General features: G+C 38.1%; 1 protein-coding gene across 10 annotated transcripts in view; it reads left to right on the forward strand.

Moving 5' to 3' along the window:
• Rasal2 (RAS protein activator like 2) overlaps nucleotides 1-19568 on the forward strand; it is a 254408-nt gene extending 234840 nt beyond the window's left edge. For 6 of the 10 annotated variants that reach the window (XM_013114316.3, XM_040738708.1, XM_040738709.1 and 3 more), the window contains 5 exons: nucleotides 6241-6375; nucleotides 7581-7783; nucleotides 9133-9220; nucleotides 11499-11529; nucleotides 13798-19568. In XM_013114316.3, the coding sequence (XP_012969770.1) occupies nucleotides 6241-6375; nucleotides 7581-7783; nucleotides 9133-9220; nucleotides 11499-11529; nucleotides 13798-13940 (600 nt within the window). In that variant the 3' untranslated portion in view covers nucleotides 13941-19568. The remainder of the gene's footprint in view (nucleotides 1-6240; nucleotides 6376-7580; nucleotides 7784-9132; nucleotides 9221-11498; nucleotides 11530-13797) is intronic. The other 4 variants (XM_005071319.4, XM_005071320.4, XM_040738704.1 and 1 more) reach the window with 1 other exon arrangement.
• The last annotated feature ends 19 nt before the right edge of the window (nucleotides 19569-19587 follow it).

The following is a 19587-nucleotide window of genomic DNA, read 5'->3' on the forward strand; positions in this document are numbered from 1 at the left end:
CTTCACTTGAAATCCCTCCACACAGCACCTTAACTTGTTTTATGACTTCTGTGTATACTATGTGTATATTTTTATTAATTCTTTGAGAATTTAACACATGAAAACAATGTATATTGATCATGTTTTTCTCCTATACCCATCTCCTCACCATCTACTTTCCAACTTCATGCATTACCTATATACTCATGGGCATGGGGTCATCCACTAGAGTGGAGCATACCTACTAGGGGCCACATTCCTTTAAAAACAAAATTTAACGTTCCTACCAGAGGCTATCAACTGTAATAGCTCTCTAACTTTGAATGAGAGCCAGTAAGCCCCTACCCTCCCTCATGGAATTTTTTTTGAAACATAATTTATATTGTATAAGTTCTAAAGAGTTTATGATTAAAAGAATTTTATGACATACTTTTAGGGAACAAACTAGCTGCTCAGGAAGACTAATAAAATCTCAACTCATCTGTGTAATACAGTTACATTTTTACAGGGAGGTGCTTCCTTATTCCTACTACAGTCAGAACCCTTTCCCCTGCCCTTGCATTGGTATTTATCTTAAAAGTTGGACATTTGCAGAATCCTTAGATACAGAAGTTGAGGATGAGCTTAAACTTATTCAGAAAGCTGACTTCCGAGGAAGAGTGTCCCGGGTGATTATACTTTCTGGAGGAACAAAGCTCCTCAAGGTTAAATTCTTCTTTTTAGTTTACTGTATTTCACAAGATTGTGCTGATTCATTTGATCGAATAGCATCATCTAAGGAAAAATTGTGCATACTCCTGTATATGGAGCTCAAGCTGGCCAGGAGCTATGGCCGTCGTACTCATTTCTCTTAGGTTCCCCAGGCTCTTACCACCACAGCTGGCCAGCCTGTCTTTTACATACACACACTGATTTATACAGAAATGTACATGATTTTTGCTGGAAGGTCTTCATTTATTTAAGCCTTCTTGTAATTTAATTTCATCACATTTCTGTGCTAGCTTCCAGTTGATGGTAACTGCTTTCAAAGAGTTAAAGTATTTATTGGAAGAAGAATGGACAGCTAAGTAAGTTTAGAGATGAAATGCTATAGAAAAGCTTAGAGCAGCTAGAGGACAGTGAGGATGGGGTAGAAGTAGAAAAGTTCTCATTGATAAGGACATTGATTAGGTCCAGTCCTGAAAAGAAAAGGAAAATCAAAAATCTCTTCTTTGGGCAGGCAGTACTCTTTGCTATAATCTACCCAACTGCCCCATGCAGAGTACTAAATAAACTTTTTCAAAAAGATGTTTTAAATTTTTCTCCTTTTACTTCTGCCTTATAATTCTTATGCATTTGCCTAAGACCAGTTGCTACTTACAATATTTTTTCAATAGAAAAACATAGCACCTAGCACACAAGAACAAAACATATGCTTCCACAGTGAATACAAGACTGCCTAGATGTGTATCATCTCCAAAAACAAGTTTTAATTTTTCTGTTACAACCATTAATGAACTAGGGAATGTCTATACCTCCATCAGCTGGGGCACAGCAACAGCAAGCTCTCCTAGCCCAGATTTAAAATATTTCATCTTCATTTATATCCTGCTGATAACAGCCACTATCCTAGAAGTAGAAACCTGGTGTTTTGATTGCTCAAGTTTGTGAATTTTCTACAATGACGTTTTCTATCCAATAAGTAAATGGCGCTTATTCTTTTGAACTTGTTGTTACTCTTTTTATTCTTTCCATTTCTTGTGTTTTTTATCTCGCATGAGTCCTCTGTATAATCAGCACATTTTTAAGGCAAATATGTATTTTAATTGCAAATTGTGTTAGGGAATTTTTTCTTTCTCCCAACCTAGAGGGTTTCTTTGTGGGGATTGTTTTGTTGGCAGTGTAATCATCAGTGGCTGTGTCCCATGCAGATTCCATTTGTGTCTTAGCACAAAGGAGAGGCCTTTGTTGGCAGTTTGACTGGCTTCAATCTTCTCAAATAGTGAGTAGGAAGGAAATAAAATCCTAGCAAAATACTTTACTAAGAAACAATTCTTTCTCAGGAAATTCTGAATATTTTGACCCCTTTGAGCCTCTGCCTGCATTCCTTTTTTTCATTCTCATCTATCCATCTATCTATTTCATATCATGTATCTTCTACAAATAATAGACTTTTTTAAATATGTGAGATTTAGTATGTCAGAAATTAATTTGAAAAGGCCTTTTAAATAGGCATGTGACAAGCCCTCCAGTGTCATGTTGCAGTTTTCACATTTGGATTTGTTGAGACCTCTTCTAACCAAACTCTTTAAGAACTGTCCGAGTTTAGTTATAGTTACTTTAGTGTTGATACCAAATTGATTATTCCTTTATGAGAATTTATTTCAGACTGTGAAGAAACTGAAACCAACAAGTGTTGTTTTTATCTCGTAAACACTTGCAAGGAACAGGAGAACTGGCCTGTTCCCAGCTGTCCCGGCAGAGCCAGGCTATGACTAACGGTAGGATCAGTGAAACTGTGCATCAGGCCTTTTACCCTAGAGCATATTTTTTCCCAAGGAAAGCCTACATAGATAGCATCACCTCAAAGGAGATTGTAGAATGTCCTCCCTTTCCTGTCTTTTTCACCCTTCATTTTTGTTCATGACCTCTTAAAAGTCAAGTAACTATAAATGTTCTTCCTAAGGCTATAACTAAGCAAGATGAAATCTGAACCACTTACCAGCTACTTTCTTCCATTTCTGGGACTATGAATTAGAAATAATAAGCTTTGTTATATATCCAGCTTATAAAAAGGAAATGAGATAATTGTTAATGGAAAGCCTTTGATGCCCTTCCAACGGACTACAGGAAGAACAGTGTCCTTCTCTTAACAAAGTGATTTTAGCAGTGAATTCTGAAGAAAACTTAATGTTAATATATAAAATTTTATTAAACATTTCTTATACATTGAAGTAGTCACTGTTGTTCAAAAGAATTATATGATGTAGTGCTGTTTTCTTGGTGGTGATGTAATTGGTGGTCTCACCAGCACATGTGAGACCAAAAGAAAAAAATAACAGGGCTGGAAAAATAACTCCATGATTAAGAGCACTTACTGCTCTTGCAAAGGACCCATGTTGGATTCCCAGCACCTATATGGCAGCTCATCGGCCTGTAACTCCAGATCCCAATAAGTATGATTTTTTAAAAAGAAAACCTTTAAAAGACAGTTTATAGATTTTTCATGTAGTGCACATATTCTAACAATTTCGAACCAAAATTACCTGTTTTCTTACACTCTAGTACAGTAACTACTTTTGACTTCCTCCATATTGTTTTCTAAAGGATGTGACATAAACAGAAAGAATAAATCTGATCTGACCCGTCCTGTCAATTTTACTTATCTTCATATTTGACGATTTACCCAGACAGAGTAAAATTCAACCAATAAAATATGAAGAGAGTTGAGATGCCCAGTTCCTATTACACAGTCTCTCCCATTCACTGGTTATTGCATTGGTTCTCCTAAAAATACAATAGCTACCACCATCATCAGTGGTCTGAACCAACCCTTGCTATAAAATCTCACATAACATGTCAAGCCTAGATCACCTCCATTGTTTCTGCTGTCTTGTTTTTAATATGCTTTTCAAGCTGAGATCTTTTTCCTTTGTATGCTTTTAGGCACTCTATTAGTTTAGAACTAAGAAGATTTATAGTTAATAAGTACCCATAACAAATAACAGGGAAAGAAAGTTTGTCCAAGTAATAATATCTTGTTAACCACTGAAAGCAGGAATCTATCAATAGCTGCCTTTATTAATAAGTTCTTAATAGTAAGGTTAAATAGTAGCCTATAAAGTAATTACTTCATCTCAAACTACTGTTAAGTAGAAAATCCTAGACCATCAACTTCTGTCTATCCTAACTGTGCTAAAGTAATTTCACTGTAAAACTAAAAGGCCATTTGTCTCCTTACATACTGGTATCTATGAGTTAAGATTCAGTACTGCCTTTTTGTCTTATATCAGAAAATGAAACCCAATGTTTCCATTTTTCTTAATCAGTATAGAAACAGTTCATTGCACTCTGCTTTTCACACCCAGCATGCAGAGAACTACACATATATTTGTGTATAAAGACTTGCAGTTTACAAAATGTTTCACTCTCTGTCTTGTTTTTCTTTATAAGTTTTGGATGTTTGAGCTGTCCTGGAGCACACAATGTAGACCAGACAGACCTCAAACACACAGAGATACCTGCCTCTACCTCCCCAGTGCTGGGACTAGAGGCATGTGTCACCATGCTTAGATCTTTTGATATGAATAGTTCTTTCATTTTGTAAATGGCACTGTGTCCTATAGGCCAGAGTTCCCAAAGTGTTATGTTCAAAACGATGTAAGTATATGTAGGTATTTACTTAGTTATATAAATTATACATGTTTGAAAATATAACCGTTAATATCTGAATATTTAAGTACATACTTCTGTAGTATCAAACTCATGGCCCTTCTGATATTGCTTAGTGTAAAGGCTTATGTAACTATAAAAGTTTAAAGAGATAAGGTAGATACAGCAAAAACTAACCCACAAATAAATGAGGTATAATAAACATTTCTGTAACTGTAGTAGAAGTGGAAATAGAATACAAAGGATACTGAAATTTAAGATTAAAACACGTGCAAATTTAAAATCATGACTTTACACAGGGAATTTCTGGACATTCATTCACAATGTGTGTGTGTGTGTCTCTGCTTATAGAAGCTTTATCCTTCCTCAAGCATAAAGCCGTTCTGTACTGAGCAAAGTTCTTCAAACCTTTAAGACAGCCTGTGTTAGTCTTGTATGTATTTATAAAGTCTCTGAAGACAGGCTTTTCATCTTACCTTCTAACCCTCAGAGTCATCATAATCTGCTTTTATTTAGAGTTTAACTGAGTTCTAGTCTAGAATGTTACAAACCCCCATCCACTTCTGACCCAGTGGGCCCCGTCCATTCCTAACAAACACATAACACTTACGCAACTGGTCAGAAATTAAACCTTCAGGGTTGGGAGTCCTGTGTATCTTGGGTGTCCCGGGACAAGCCCCCATATGTTATGCCAAGTTTGTGAGACCCCAAAAAAGACCACCAAGGAGCCGACTCACTGATGCAAATGCATAAGGTCTAATGTTAAGTCACAAGCCATGGCAGGGACCCTGTCCAGCAAACTGGCACAGCAGCTGCAGGAAAAGGGTGCCTAGCTTCAATTTCAAGGGTTTTTTAAGAAAAAAAAAACCCACAAGCAGGGTGGTATGTGCCTTTGCTGTTCAGGATTGGGTAAGAGTAGATGACCTTTGGATTCCCTGACATGGGGAGGCTAGAGGAATTTCAAAATTGTTACTAGCAGTTGCTCACAAGGACAGTTGTGGCGAGATGTTATTTACCAAAATTAGTCATTGCCTGACCACCTGGATGGGGTCACTTTGTCCGGGGTAGACAGAGTTTAGGTGCTCCATGGAACTGTTTATGGATCCTTGGCTGGAGCTGAATCAGCCTTGTGCCATGCAGGGAATTTCTCAGGATGGCTTTTTCTGATGATGGTTTCAACTCCATCCTCTCCAGTTTACCTTGCTTGTACAGTTTCTTAAAGTATAGCTTGGAATGGGAGAGTAAATTCTCTTAAATTATGAAATTCAGAGTTTTTCCTCAAAATAATTAATCCATTTTCATTATAATAAACTAACATAAACACACAGATTTTTTTTTTTTTTGCTATTGCACATATACTCTCTCCCCCTTCATCTCCATCATTCCTCATCCTCATACACATACATGTAACATGTATACATTTTCTTCCTGTCTCTGGCAGCCTAGAAACTAACACTCTTTTAAGTTACGAAAGAACTTTTCACATATACTGTTTTATCAATCCTCAGAACTCCCTGTGAGATGGTCAGGTAGGTAATGGGAATTGTGACAATGGTGGCATATTCATTCAATAGATGAGGAAAATAGAATTTAAGAGATTAGTTTTAACTACTAAATGACAGAGTGGCTTCTCAAAACTAGAATTTTTAATACTCTGTATGTCTTGAGAAAGATAAGAAAGACATTTATCTTGCTGTCTTAACTAGATAGAAACATACCTTAGAATTCAAATTGGTTTGTCCTTATGCAGATACATGTTCTCTTTCCCTACCCCCTGGCCCTAGCATTAGTAGGCTATATTATCAAAATTTGAAAGCATGTATTAAGAGTGATCACAGTTACATAATTGTCTTTCTGAAGCATAATTGGTAATAAAAATCTCTGATGTAGGTTCAGTCACCTGTGGATTCTGCCACAATGTCTCCAGTAGAAAGGACAGCAGCCTGGGTTCTGAACAATGGACAGTATGAAGAGGATGTGGAAGAAGCTGATCAAAATCAAGATGAAGCCAAGCATGCTGAGAAGGTAGAACTTAATTTGTCTTTGTTACTTAATGACCCAACAACTGATATGTGATTAAAAACAAAAATGCAAAAGCAAAACTTGGCCTGGGATTCACTGCATAGCCCAGGCCTTTGTCTCTATTTCTCATGTTAACCATCATATCTGTGTATTATAGGTCAGGAGTGGCTCTGTGAGTATATGGACAGTGTCTATTATACTAAGGAAGAGAAGAGTGACATAATTTTTAATGTAGGTTACTTTAATTTGGAAAGCACTTTGATACTGTTTCTAACCATTTTGGTTGAACATTTATTATTTCTATAAACTTTGGTCTTCAAGTTCTCATTTACATTAGGACTAGACAATCTAAATCTTGGGGACAGTCAATTTATATTTTAGTTGTTCTGTTGGGTTTTTTGTCTTTTGTGAATAAAGACTGCCTAGTTATACAGATAATTATTTAAAAGATATCTGATACTTGAGGGGTTTCATGTAATATGTTGGAGGGTATATGGATTTGTTTGTTTTCTGAGACAGGATCTCACACATACCCCCATACTGACTTCAAATTCAGTCTTCTAGCCTCCACCTCTGGAGTTAAGGGCATTTATTTATCTGTTTATTTGTTTAATTATTCATTTATTTATTTACTTATTTTAAAGAAAAACAGACCTGGAAAACTTAAGCAATAACCTTAACATCACATTTAATTGACCACCAGACAACTAACCTTTTTTTGATTAGAAAATAATAACCTATACCTAATGATGCAGCGCAACCTTTCAGAGTAACCAGCATAATTTAGGGTAAGTTCTAGTGGAGTAAAGATAGTCTAATGAGCCCCTGCGGCAGGAATCCTGCAGTACAGGTGATGACATGTAAGTCTCTTGTCAGTCTTCTAACTATTCAATCATTTTATTTTTCTTTCTCCCTTCTTTTTGATACTGTTACAGATCGGATGTGGCTTGTCACAACTGCTAGTTTAATGTGAAAAAGGTGCATAAAACTATAGAATTCATAATGCCAAGTTAAGATTCATAATGCAATTTTAGACACATGACAGTGCTTCCTTAACATTTATGCCAGCCAATGCTTTTAAATAACCTGGGCAGAAGCAAGTCATGGCAGATCAGGCAGCATCTACCACATCATCTTGGGTTCTCCAGCTAGAAAGTGTATCAGTAACTTCAAAGCCAATATAATTCCTGTCATTTCCCCTTTGCCAGTATGAACAAGAAATTAGCAAATTGAAAGAACGCCTACGAGTGTCCAGCCGGCGGCTAGAGGAGTATGAGCGCCGGCTTCTGGTGCAAGAGCAGCAGATGCAGAAGCTGCTACTGGAGTATAAGGCCCGGCTGGAGGACAGTGAGGAGCGGCTGCGCAGACAGCAGGAGGAGAAGGATAGCCAGATGAAAAGCATCATCAGCAGGTTAGAAGACCACCTGCTAGCTGACTGGCTCTAGTTATGTACAAAGACCTGAAGAGATGATCCAAATACTTTCAACAGAATAGCCCTGCCCCCCCCAAAAAAGCCATTTTCATCCGTGTGTGTATATTCTGTGGTACTTGATATAAATGTAATGACTGTGACTCCCAGGTATTAAACTAAATAAGATCTGATGTACTTACCATGAAGGTAAGGTAGGTTTTTCTTTAACCATAGCAATATTAGAAAAAAGGGCGGGGGACTAGGAATTTATTTTGAAGTTTTAGGTGAAAGTTGGGTTTTTTAAATCTATATCTAAGATTTAACTCAATTTGCCCAGACAAGTTCAAAAACAAAGTTCTACTGAGTGTCTTTAGGGCCAGAGGACCAAAAGAGTGCCATGGATACTAACAAAGGAGAATCAAGAAGAGGCCCATTTGCCTGTATTTGCAGAGCATTCACTGTAGGCCAAAACACTTTTCTAAGCACTTTATAAATAGTACTTTGTTTTATTTCCATCTTGGTCTCTGAAACAGACATTATTATCGCTTATTTATAAATAGAGAAACTGGCTACAATTGTTTGCCCGAGGTAATGTAGTGGAGACCTAGGGTTTGAGCCATGTATCAGACTCCAGACTCCAGACTCATAACCACTAGCTTCAATATTGCCACATGCTGTGGACAAAGTAAGAGAAGAACAGAAAAGGGGTTGCTGTTTTAGTACCCTGGCAATAATTGACCTCATGCTGAGAGCCATAGGAGTATAACTGAGGAGTTATGCATAAGTGGGTTGAGATATGAGTAGTAAATGAGAAATAAGATCTACTAGAACATTCTGTAGGAAACATAGCTATGCAAGGGAAGAGGGTAGAATGGTAGACAGTGTAACTTGAGAGTAAGAGGAGATGGTTTGCAGCCAAGCATGGTAGTGCTTGCCCGTAATAATTCCAACATTCAGGAGGTAGAAGTAGGAGTACCAGGAATTCAGGGCCAGCATCAGCTACATAGCAAGTTTAAGGCTAGCTTGAGCTACATGAGATAATCTCCAAATATAAGTAATTTAAAAAGTAGATAACCTTTTTGTTTTGTTGTTGTTCATTTACTATTAAGATGTTTGCTAAGAGAGTGATCTAATAGGAAGATGATGATTATGAGAATACTATTCTCAAGAAAATATAATGTTATGGAGCCTAGCCACAGGTAAAAGAACCAACTTAGGATGTCATCTTTCAGGGGAAGATAGGAGAAGAGGAAGAGAAAGAAAAGGTTATTGCAATAAAATAGGGAGCCACCAGTATTACCTGGCCCTGTCTTTGAAAATATTGATACCTCCTCCCTTCCTCATTCTAGGCTAATGGCCGTCGAAGAGGAATTAAAGAAGGACCATGCTGAGATGCAAGCAGTTATTGATGCAAAGCAGAAAATAATTGATGCACAGGTAAGCAGGCTCTGTGCTTAGAAGAAAGCACTTGTTTTTAATACCTGTTATTTTCTGACTGCCCACCCTTGCAAATGGCAAAGCAGTAGAAAATGGGACTCTGAAAGTTTCTTGGCATTATCCTTTGAATATTAAATGAGTTTCCATATGGCCTCGATGATTTTTCTTTGATGACATAGCATGAATATTAGCATGTAAATTATTGTGTATTTAATGTAGTTGTTTGACGCATCTTAGCCAAGTACGTGATGAAGTTGGCTTCCTTCCTTGTGGAAAGGAGGACATTCTCTAAGAGGATAACTGTAAGAAGTGCACTGCATGTGTCTGGCTTGGGATCTCCACTGATCATTGCTTGGCTGTGTTCTTCACGGTCTTGTCAGTCACATCCACTGCCATCAACGCCTAGTCCTAGTAAGGAAATGGTAGAGAAAAGACAAGGTTGTAGAAGATAGCGTTCCTTTGTTATCCTTTTGGTTCAGAGTTTGGCATTGCTTCCTGGAATGTGCTTGGCTTCTCTTCGTTGTTGATGCTATGCTTAGAGAACTTCTTTGAATATTTAAAAAAGGTGATAAAATTAGAACCTATGATAGCTTACACCTAGTGGGATGATAACCTCCAAGAGCCCTTCACAAGGACACCAGTGATCAGAGCAAAATCCAGGATGTAGGAAATGTTTTCAACTCCTTGTTGCTTTATCACTATAGAGTATGACTTATTTCCTAAAAGGAAATAAATTGCAGCAGGCAGTTACAGTTTTGATAGTGGTCCTTCTAACCACACTGAGTGTATCACTTCTCATAGCTAAATTTGCATTTCTTATTTTTAAGCTATATAATAATAATGAGAGCATTCTACCTCATTCTCTATGTATCAACCACTAGTCAGTATATACTAGAGCCCCCAATATTCTTAAATGCGCACTTCAACATTAGAGTTTCCTTATGAGGTCAATGTAAGATGAGGTTTATTTTTCAAACTGTGAGCATAGCCATAGGAAGAATGCTTCACGGGCTTCATCCATCTTGGAGCTCACTAGACTTAGAAGCTAGTTATGAGTTGTGATGCTTTCTCACATGCATAGATGCCAAAATGTTCTAGACTCAAATTCTGGATATTTTGGCCTCTTTTAAACCAGAGAAATGTTATACTTACTTTACTTGCTCTTTTAACTTTTTTACTCTTCCTAGGTATCCCCAAGGTAAGTGAGGGAAGAACAGTAGAAACAAGGTCAGCTTGCTATATCCTATTAAAGAAATCATTCCATAAACTTAAGAGAAACAGTGTAGATAAAGAAGCCAACGTCATCATGAAAACTAATAACCACTGACCACTCAACTTGAAGACCACTCTCAACTAATGGGCCAGAACATACTGGGGTTCATTAAATATGATATGTTTCCCACTAAAGCATAGGCTTTATTATATCATAAATTCCTCTACAAAAGCAGATATAAATCCCTAAAGAATACTCAAGACAATCTACTGGGCCACATTTGAAAACCACTGCACAAGACACAGAACAAAACATAAATACCAAAGGCAGTTAAAAATATAATAATGTCTTAAAAGGGAACATTCTCAGTCCAGGCTATTGGCTTACTAGTACATAGAATCATAAAAGAGCAAAAGACTGTGCATATGTAGATAGTCTTTGTAACAAATGATTTTTTTATCAGATGCTTTTCTGTGAAAACAAACCTTAACTCTTAAGTGATTGTTGAAACATTTCTTAAATGCAGACATGTTTGGAAATAATAATCTCCCTAGGAGGTCACTCATCATTTTATATCTGCAGCATATGGCTTAGTGCCAATAATAGTAAGAAATATTTCTAAAATGGGAGCAGTGACTTTCTTTGTGCTAGGATTAATTGTAGCACTTATCAGAACTCTAACATTCAGGTACCCCAGGAATGGTTTTCATCTCCCTCAGCAGCCCCCTGTTCCTTGTTGGAGAATTCAACTTCTCCCTCTCCTTGAATCAGTTCTTGCTACAAAGCACAGGTGCATTATAAGTCCCTTGGTGCAGAACTGCAAAACAGTGAGTTACAGTATCACCAGTGCTGAACCTCACAGCAATGGCACCAAGGAATCTTTATGTATATATATATCCATAAAGTGTGGCACCCTCCCTCCCCCCAGGCATGAGGGCTTATCACTCCTGGATCTCTCCATGTGACTAGATGGAGAACAGCACAGAAAGGTGCTTCTTCCTATGAGAAACAAAGCAGCTGCCTAGTTACTATTGCAAGTGATATCTCCACTGTGTTAAATTACAGGTCATAAATGGAAATGAAATTATTCAAACAGGCAAGTAATCCCTGTGCGTTCTCTAGCTGAGCAGTTCCCAGCCCTGGCCGCACTGGCCTCCTATACATTCCAGCTCCTGGTACTCCCATGTTGAGTCCTTCCTTTCAGGCATGTTAGATGGCTTTGTGTTCTGAACCAGGCAGAATCAAATGTCATAGCAATTTTTGCAACTGAACTTTAATTTCAAAAGATCCCATTTCCTGTTTGAGGTTTTTTTAATGGGTAGAGGGTGTTTGGTTGTTTGTTTTTCCTTTAATTTCTGTTTTATTTGAGAGGTTGATAGTGAGGGAACTACAAAGGGAATTTCTCTGCTTAGAAACTTTCAGGTGTCTGGAAGGATAGGTTGTTTGATATCAGTTATTATTTGCAGGCAATATGTAATTATAGACCCTTCTCAGGCTCTTTTTTTGACCCTTTAAGACTCAATTTGATTTATTGAGAGGGTAGAAGATTGTCTTGTTTTGTTTTTGTTTTTGTGAATGCTTAATTTTTTTATGAACCCCAAGAATTCTGTTTTCCTTAGGATTGGGCCTTGTCATTTGTCACAATACTGAAATATCTTTCCTTATCTATTTTAAGAAATTATCACTTATGGTACAACTTTTCAATTATATAATACATAAGAAATTTATCAAAATTAAACAAATGTTTATTAAAATTTAAATACTATTCTATTTAGGAGTCATTCCTCACTATGAGGAAGGGCATTATATTTGAAATCTACCTATTGGTTTTTTTTTTTTGCCCTGCCCTTACTTATTGTCTTTGAAAAATGCTGTATTTGTTTTTCTTCTAAATTCCACTAGCTACAATTTTTAAGTAATTAGTATTTTTAAAAGCTTTGTAAATCTTTCTTTGAATTTTTCCTGTTCTTAAAACAAGGCATCTTATGCAGTAAGTGGATAGTTAATAATACTGATTAATAATACTGATTCTGTATGTCTTACCACCTGAGTTTTACAAGAGAAAATGGAATTATTTTAATGAGTAGTAATAGCAAGAGTTAGGTTGTCTTTGTTTTTTCACATATTTGCAACTGTAGCTACCACCTCTACTACCACAGAGACACCTCCTATCCCCAGCAAGTGGGGGGCAAGCATTGCCCCTGGCGGTGTGTGTTCCAGCAGAGCAGTGCTAGGTCCTGTGTAGCTTCTACTTTCATAACAGGAACAGCAGCAAGCTTCAAACTTGAGCCCTCTTGCTGCTCTTTAAACCCTACCATGACTAAAACTTGTCTCTCATCTCACTGGATAAACTCAGAGACTCCCAGGAAAGGGAGCTTCATTTGGTGTTAGAGTTGATCCTCATGGGCTGTTTTCTTTTCAGTTTATGAACATAGGTAAAGATTGTCCTTCTCTGTCATTATTTTCTGAAAAAAAATAGATACTTTGTATTTGTTGGAGAAAGTCCTGGGATGATTTAAAAATTAAAGTCTCAACTAATTATTGTGAGACTGATGTTTTATCCTACTGTACCTTTTGTCCCTCCTTTCCCCTCTCTGGCAAATATGTGGATATATAACCACCCGTAGCTCCAAAATACTGTCTCTAAAGCATTGTTTTGTTCATTTATTTTAAAAGAGAGAAAATGAAAACATTCCCTTTACTGGGCAGCTTTCCCAGAGTAACTGAGCTGGAATGGGTCTAGGAGCCTGTGTTCTCTGTCTGTTCTCATGTGTTATGTTTATAGCATCCCTTTCAGCCACATCTCCCTCCCCATATTCAAACAACTCCTTGGTCTGAGCTTCTGGCTGCTCTTATCTCCTCTTGCTCTTGCATCCTCACCTTGTTGGAGACTCTAAACTGCCACTACGTATTGCTTTAATTTGAGCAATGTGACTTCTTCCCGGATGGGACTGTTATGCCTTCTTTGGGAGGTGAGCCCATGGATCACATGTACTTCTCTTCTGTGAAATGAAACCTCTGGTGCTTCTTTCTTTGCCACCTAATTTCCATGTTTTAGTTTTGACAAAAACACTTACTACATAAAGGCAGCTTGACCCATGGTGCCATTTTCATAAGACAGCCTAGTAATGCCTCAACGTGTCATTGGTAATAAGTCCTGTTGTCCAGAAATGAAAAAAGAGAGATTAAGGGGAGGGGGAGCTGAACCTAACTAATGTGCAGAAAGAGGCAGAGACGTTCCATTTGTTTGGGGAGCACCATGTGTACTGTGCTGTGAGAGAAAGTACCGGAGTAATCATTCAATAAAGAAAGAAAGTGGCTTCCTCCATGCAGCCTGAATAAAGCCAGGATTGGTGTGTTGCAGGAAAAGCGGATCATGTCCCTGGATTCAGCCAACACAAGACTGATGAGTGCCCTGACTCAAGTGAAGGAGCGATACAGCATGCAGGTCCGCAATGGCATCTCTCCCACCAACCCCACCAAGCTTTCCATCACGGAGAATGGTGAATTCAAAAACAGCAGCTGCTGATGGCCTTTGTGAATACAGACTGTGGGAGGAGACAGAAGGAAGTTGCCCAGCTCTCCTATTCCCAGCCTTTTAACCCTCCAGGTTTACAGAATGTTGCTTCAAATAGCTGTATGGAGAGAAACTCTTAAATGAAGAAAGGAACCTTGTCTTTCAGGGCATAAAGCAAAGACCACCAATGTCGATGCTTTCCCCAGTGTCTCTATGTACATAGGGAACTTAGTTCTGGGCCATGTACAGAAATACCACTGTAATATACCAAAAGGAAGTTAATAATGTAGATGACCTTTTTAATTATTACTATTTTATTATTGTTTTTCTCTTGTTGAAAGCACTGCAGTTTTTAGTGGAAGAAAAATAGGAGCCGAGTGTGAGTGAGAAATGAGCCTGTCGGTTCAGTAGGTAGAGACTCTGTTGAATAGGAGCACATGGAGTGCAATAGGACCTTGTCAGAATGAGTTTTTTTTCAGGGATTCATCTGCCAGTTTCAAAGCCTCACCCTAGTCCCTTACCATTAGGAAAACATGCAAATACCAAGATCCACACAAAACAGTACTTTATGCCACTGATCAACCAAGATGGTTCTGATCAGACAATAATCTGATTTGGAGAGTCACCATTTCAGAGGACATGGATAGGAGTGGTTGATTGTACCAAAACTGAACTAGAAATGATTTCTTTTGAACTCTTATCAGTATGTTTGTTTCCTCCATCTACAGCAGATGAGAATTTTCTGTTTTAGATATGGGACTTTCTGATTTTTACTCCTACTTTTTTTTTACTACTCTTTTGAGTTGACAGAACTATAAATATTTGTGTCTCTGTCTACCATCTTCATTTTCACACGTGCACTGTCCTTGCCTCCCCACGCTGGGAGCAGTCAGCACCAACAGGGTTCGCTCTCCACTGGAGAGTTATTCAAGTAAGCCATTCATAAGCCATCTGAATAATACCCTTTCTTCCATACAGAAAAGGGCTAATTACAACAGAGCAGGAATCTCTGAATATTTCCCACTAAAATTTTTCTTTCTGTTTGTCAGATAAAGATTGAATCTGCCATACTAACAAATCTGTGGGCAGGGTTATTTCATCACCACTTATAACCTTTAAATTGCTGCTTCTTTCTATTTATCCCTCCCATTTGTGAAGGAAATCTAAAAACTGAAGCATCTTTTTCTTTTAAAAATGATAACTAATCTTGCTATAGAGAACCAGAATGTGAGGATGGCACATTCCAGGTGTTATTACACACTCATGGTAGACTCAGCAAGAATGACCCAGGTTATCATTAATGGCTTCAATACAGGACAGAAAATCTATGTTTTTCTTCAGAGTGTGACATGCCATCTGGAATGCAGGCTTAATTACCAGGGGTAGAGAAAGTTAGCTGCAGGTTAAACAAATATATATATATATATATATATATAAATATATATACATATTCACACATATGTACATATAATGTGCACATCAAAAAATGTTCATACCTTCTATGTTGTTGGATATACAGAAATAATGTTTAAAAAGGGTCTTGAATCTCTTTAAGCGAAATCTACATCATTTTATGTTGAAAAAACAGCATTTCTCAAATAAGTTAATGTTTTGTTTTTTAAGTTATAAACTTTAAGAATTTTTTTAAGTAAAGGATGCGGAGTGAGACAACAGAGCCATATGCATGGAGTATGTGTTTCTACATAGTAGGATAATTGTAAGAAAACAAGAGAACATGTGTAGTGCCCTCTTTGTTTGAAGTCCAGGCATAGATACCAAGCCCTCCTTTCCACCAAGTCCCAGGCATGCATTCCCAGTGTCACTTGCCCCTTAGGTTGACCTTTATGTCTGACCTTGAATCTCAGCAACCTCATCAGAGCCTCAGCTGACAACCTTTGAAAGGGGTTTTTTCATAATAACCTGTTTCTATGAGGCAGATGCCCAAGCATCTCACTGTGCTTGGAGCCATAGGCCTCCAAGCCCACTTGAGTGTTTCCTTGACCCTTAACAGCTATCTTACCAGGTTTTGTCTTCTCGCCAAGCTGAGACCACATGGTGTTTAATTTACTTCATAAGAGAAAAGGTTTTTGAATCTGCAGTAATGGCCTGTACTGAGTGAAGTGGGAATGTAAATGTAGATCTTTTCTTGTTTGTAGCTTAGCAATGTTTTTTCTTCATTCTTCCAAACCCTTCAGTAGTGCCACAGAAAACCTAGTTCAATTATTAGTTTCAAGTGGCCTGAAGTATATAATGTGGTAACGTCTTGCTTTGAGGTTGAGAAAGACTTGAGGTGCTGGTTATAGATTACAAAGATCTGGTCATATAAGTGTAGTGATGAATGCAGTTTAAGTAAAGGCACTGTGGGGCCTTTGAAAGCCTGTCTGCATTGCAAGATTGAATTTCAAAAGATTTGGACATACAATAAGGCTCTCTAACCATCATGTTATCATGAATGAAGAGAAAAAAGTAAAATAACAATAGTAAGAAGATTGGAAGTCAAAAGTTCAGCATTGTTGCAGATACTAAATCTCAGATTATCCTTTGAGCCTATTCATCTTTTTAGCCTATCAAAAATATTATTCTGAGCTGGGGTATAGCTCAGAGTGCCAACCTAGCATGCCAGAGGCCCTCAGTTTTGTTTGTTTGTTTGGTTTTGTTTTTTCGAGACAGGGTTCTCTATGCAGCTTTGGAGCCTGTTCTAGCACTCGGTCTATAGACCAGGCTGGCCCTGAACTCACAGAGATCTGCCTGCCTCTGCCTCCTGAATGCTGGGATTAAAGGCGTGCGCCACCACTGCCCGGCGAGGCACCACATGAACTGGGATAGTGGCACACAGGCCTGCAATCCCAGCACTCCAGAGATGGAAACAGGAGGAACAGGAACTCAAGGTCATCCTCTGCTACACAGGTTTCCTGGCCAACCTGAGCTACTTAAGACCCTGTCTCAAAATGCTAAAGACTATTTTTTGAATATTTCTTTAGAGAATGTTGCAATCTTGTAAAGCTGATTTTGAATTTTTTCATATAGAAGAAGACAACAGCAGGTGCTAATCTACATGGTGTTCCTTTAACTCAAATAGGTACATGGTTTTGTTTTACTGGGAGGAAATGTGTGATTTTTTTAAAAACACTGATGGGTTAAGTAGCTGCACCTTGCAAATCCTGTTTCTGTTAACATGTCAGCACATTACAGCACATTACAGGATGAGAACAGACCAGGGTTGGATGGGGTTTGGCACTCAGGTGAAGTACTGTGGAGTCTTTTCTAGAGGAAAGCTGGACTTGACCATTAACAAGGATAGCCTTAGGGTCTGGAGAGATGGCACAGCAGTTAAGAACAAGGATAGCCTTACTAGAACCAGGAAAGAGGCTTCTTCTTTCCCTCCTAGGTCACCAGAGCATGAAGATTTCCATAAGACTAGCATTACTTCAGTGACTGTGTGCTACTTGGGTCTGAGGCAGTTTTTTACTTGGTATGGAAACTGAGGTGATTGTGCTACCATGGCTGGTCTTGCTTTTTCACTCACCATCAGGTTGGTCAGAATTAGTATTCTGGCTGGTCTGCTTCTCTCCTCTGTTAGGGGGTTGCACAGGAAAGAAAATCTGAGGGTTTCTAAGACTGCTATAAACATGGAGTATGGGCACTGGGCTGGGCATGATTCAGAAATAGTTTTTCTGTTATTGGTGTTAGCTGTGGCGTTTGTGTGGAATGGCAGTTCTCCAGAACCTAGCTCCCACTGTGTCCTCGGGTACAGCAGTTTAGGAGCAGGATTTTTGTTTGAAGTTCCAGAGGACACTTGCCATCAAGTGGGTTTGCATTAGTGTTTGCTTTGCTTCCATACACATGTAGCTCTGGTTCCTCTCAGGTATACTTCCTGAGAAGGCCTGTTAAGGAGCTGAGCTGGGAGAAGCAGCCTTCTTCGGGATCCTCAGTCAAGAGACTGACTGAGCCCCAGGATGGACCATAGACTAGCCACATCACTGGCAAACTCAGCAGCTCCAAAGCCCATCCTGCAGTTTTACTTCATTTTCAGCCACTTACAGGGAGAGGGTCACCTTCTGCTACAGATTAAACAAGTTCAGGGAACATTCTGCTTTATACCCCTTGGCTTATTCAAGTCAGTAATGAACTCTCCTGCTTGCCTCAGTAGTAAAAAGTCACCTTCCCAACCCATCCCTCGGATACCTTTTTAAATTATCATTAATTTAAATGGCTTATACTTGTTTCTTAAAAGCAAGTAATGTTGGTTTCAAATTTTTAAGTACAAGCTTTTTTATGTTTGAATAATAGCTATCACTTCTTACGGAGCACCCTCTTATCGCTGACCCATCTAGAAACACTCTTGAGTTTTGAAAGGGTGATAAAATTTACATGAGCGAGAGTGAATTTCTTTCAAAAAGATCCTGAGGACTTGGTTCCTCAGAAGTTCAAAGAAACAGTGGAGTTGCATCAGCTGGCTCCTCCTAAGATGTATATGTAGAAGGCAGGTCCTGAGACAACGTGTGCATGTCTACAGAAATGCACACCCCTTTAAAAAAATGTTAATCCACTTTATGAACTAATGATTCCCTAACTTGCGGTTTTCTTTTTGTTTTGTTGGGTTTTTTTTTTTAGATTTTACAAAATTCTATCCTCTTTAAAATGTACTATATGTGTTATATGTATATATAAGTTAAAGTGACTTGAGCTAGGTATCATTATTGGTAGCACAGAGAATATGGAACAGCAGATGGCTGTCACTATCCGAGAGCAGAGTACAGAAAATAGTTTTGGTTCTTCATCAGTTAATGCTCAGGTGTTTGAGCAACAGCCCAGCTAGCCTTGGTAAATGCAGCAAGCCACCCAAGCAGAGGTCAGGAGTACCTTGACCCCGTGTTTCAGGACACATTTTCATTTTTTATTAAATGTCCTCATTGTTCCCTAGGAGGTCTTGGAACTAAAAATCAGACTGAACTGTTGGTGCAGCGACATTTCCACAGCTGTGTTTTAGGGGTTTCTATCCTCTGTGTGTGGTCAAGCTTCTGAATATAAACAGCATGGATATGTCATTTCTAGACCCTCAAGGAAATTATCAATTTCTAGTTCACTAGAAGGTTAAATGCTAATTATTTCAATGACTGCCATCCTGCAGAAAAGCTGAAATAAGTAGTAAAGGTTGAATTTTGACTGGTGCTTAGATATTTCTAGCTATATTAGGATCAACTCAAGCAAACAGCAGCGTATTTACCTGAGTCACACCTGTGAGGAATTTATTTTCCAAATTTGATTTTGTTTTTCATCTCCAGGGCCTTAATAAGAGTGTGTTAATACACATGACTATTTTACAAAGATAGTTCAAAATAATTTATTTTTATTTCAAGAAAGAGAAATCCACCTTAGAAATACAAAACCCAAGATTTTATTTTATTTTTAAAGCCATATTTTTGTGCTTTGTAGCACTTAGATTGTTCCATATGTGATCCATATCTGCATTTCATTACCTGGGTTCTAAAAAAGATTTATTTTTGTTCTGTGAATAATTTTTGACAGTTCTTGTACATGTACAGATATAGATACGTTTGAGGTCTTTTATTGATATTCCTACAAAATGCAAATAAACTTTAACTTTAAACATTTCAGACTGAAGTTGCAACTCTG

Source organism: Mesocricetus auratus, unplaced genomic scaffold (assembly GCF_017639785.1).
Source record: "Mesocricetus auratus isolate SY011 unplaced genomic scaffold, BCM_Maur_2.0 Super-Scaffold_100676, whole genome shotgun sequence".
NCBI classification, from domain to species: domain Eukaryota; kingdom Metazoa; phylum Chordata; class Mammalia; order Rodentia; family Cricetidae; genus Mesocricetus; species Mesocricetus auratus.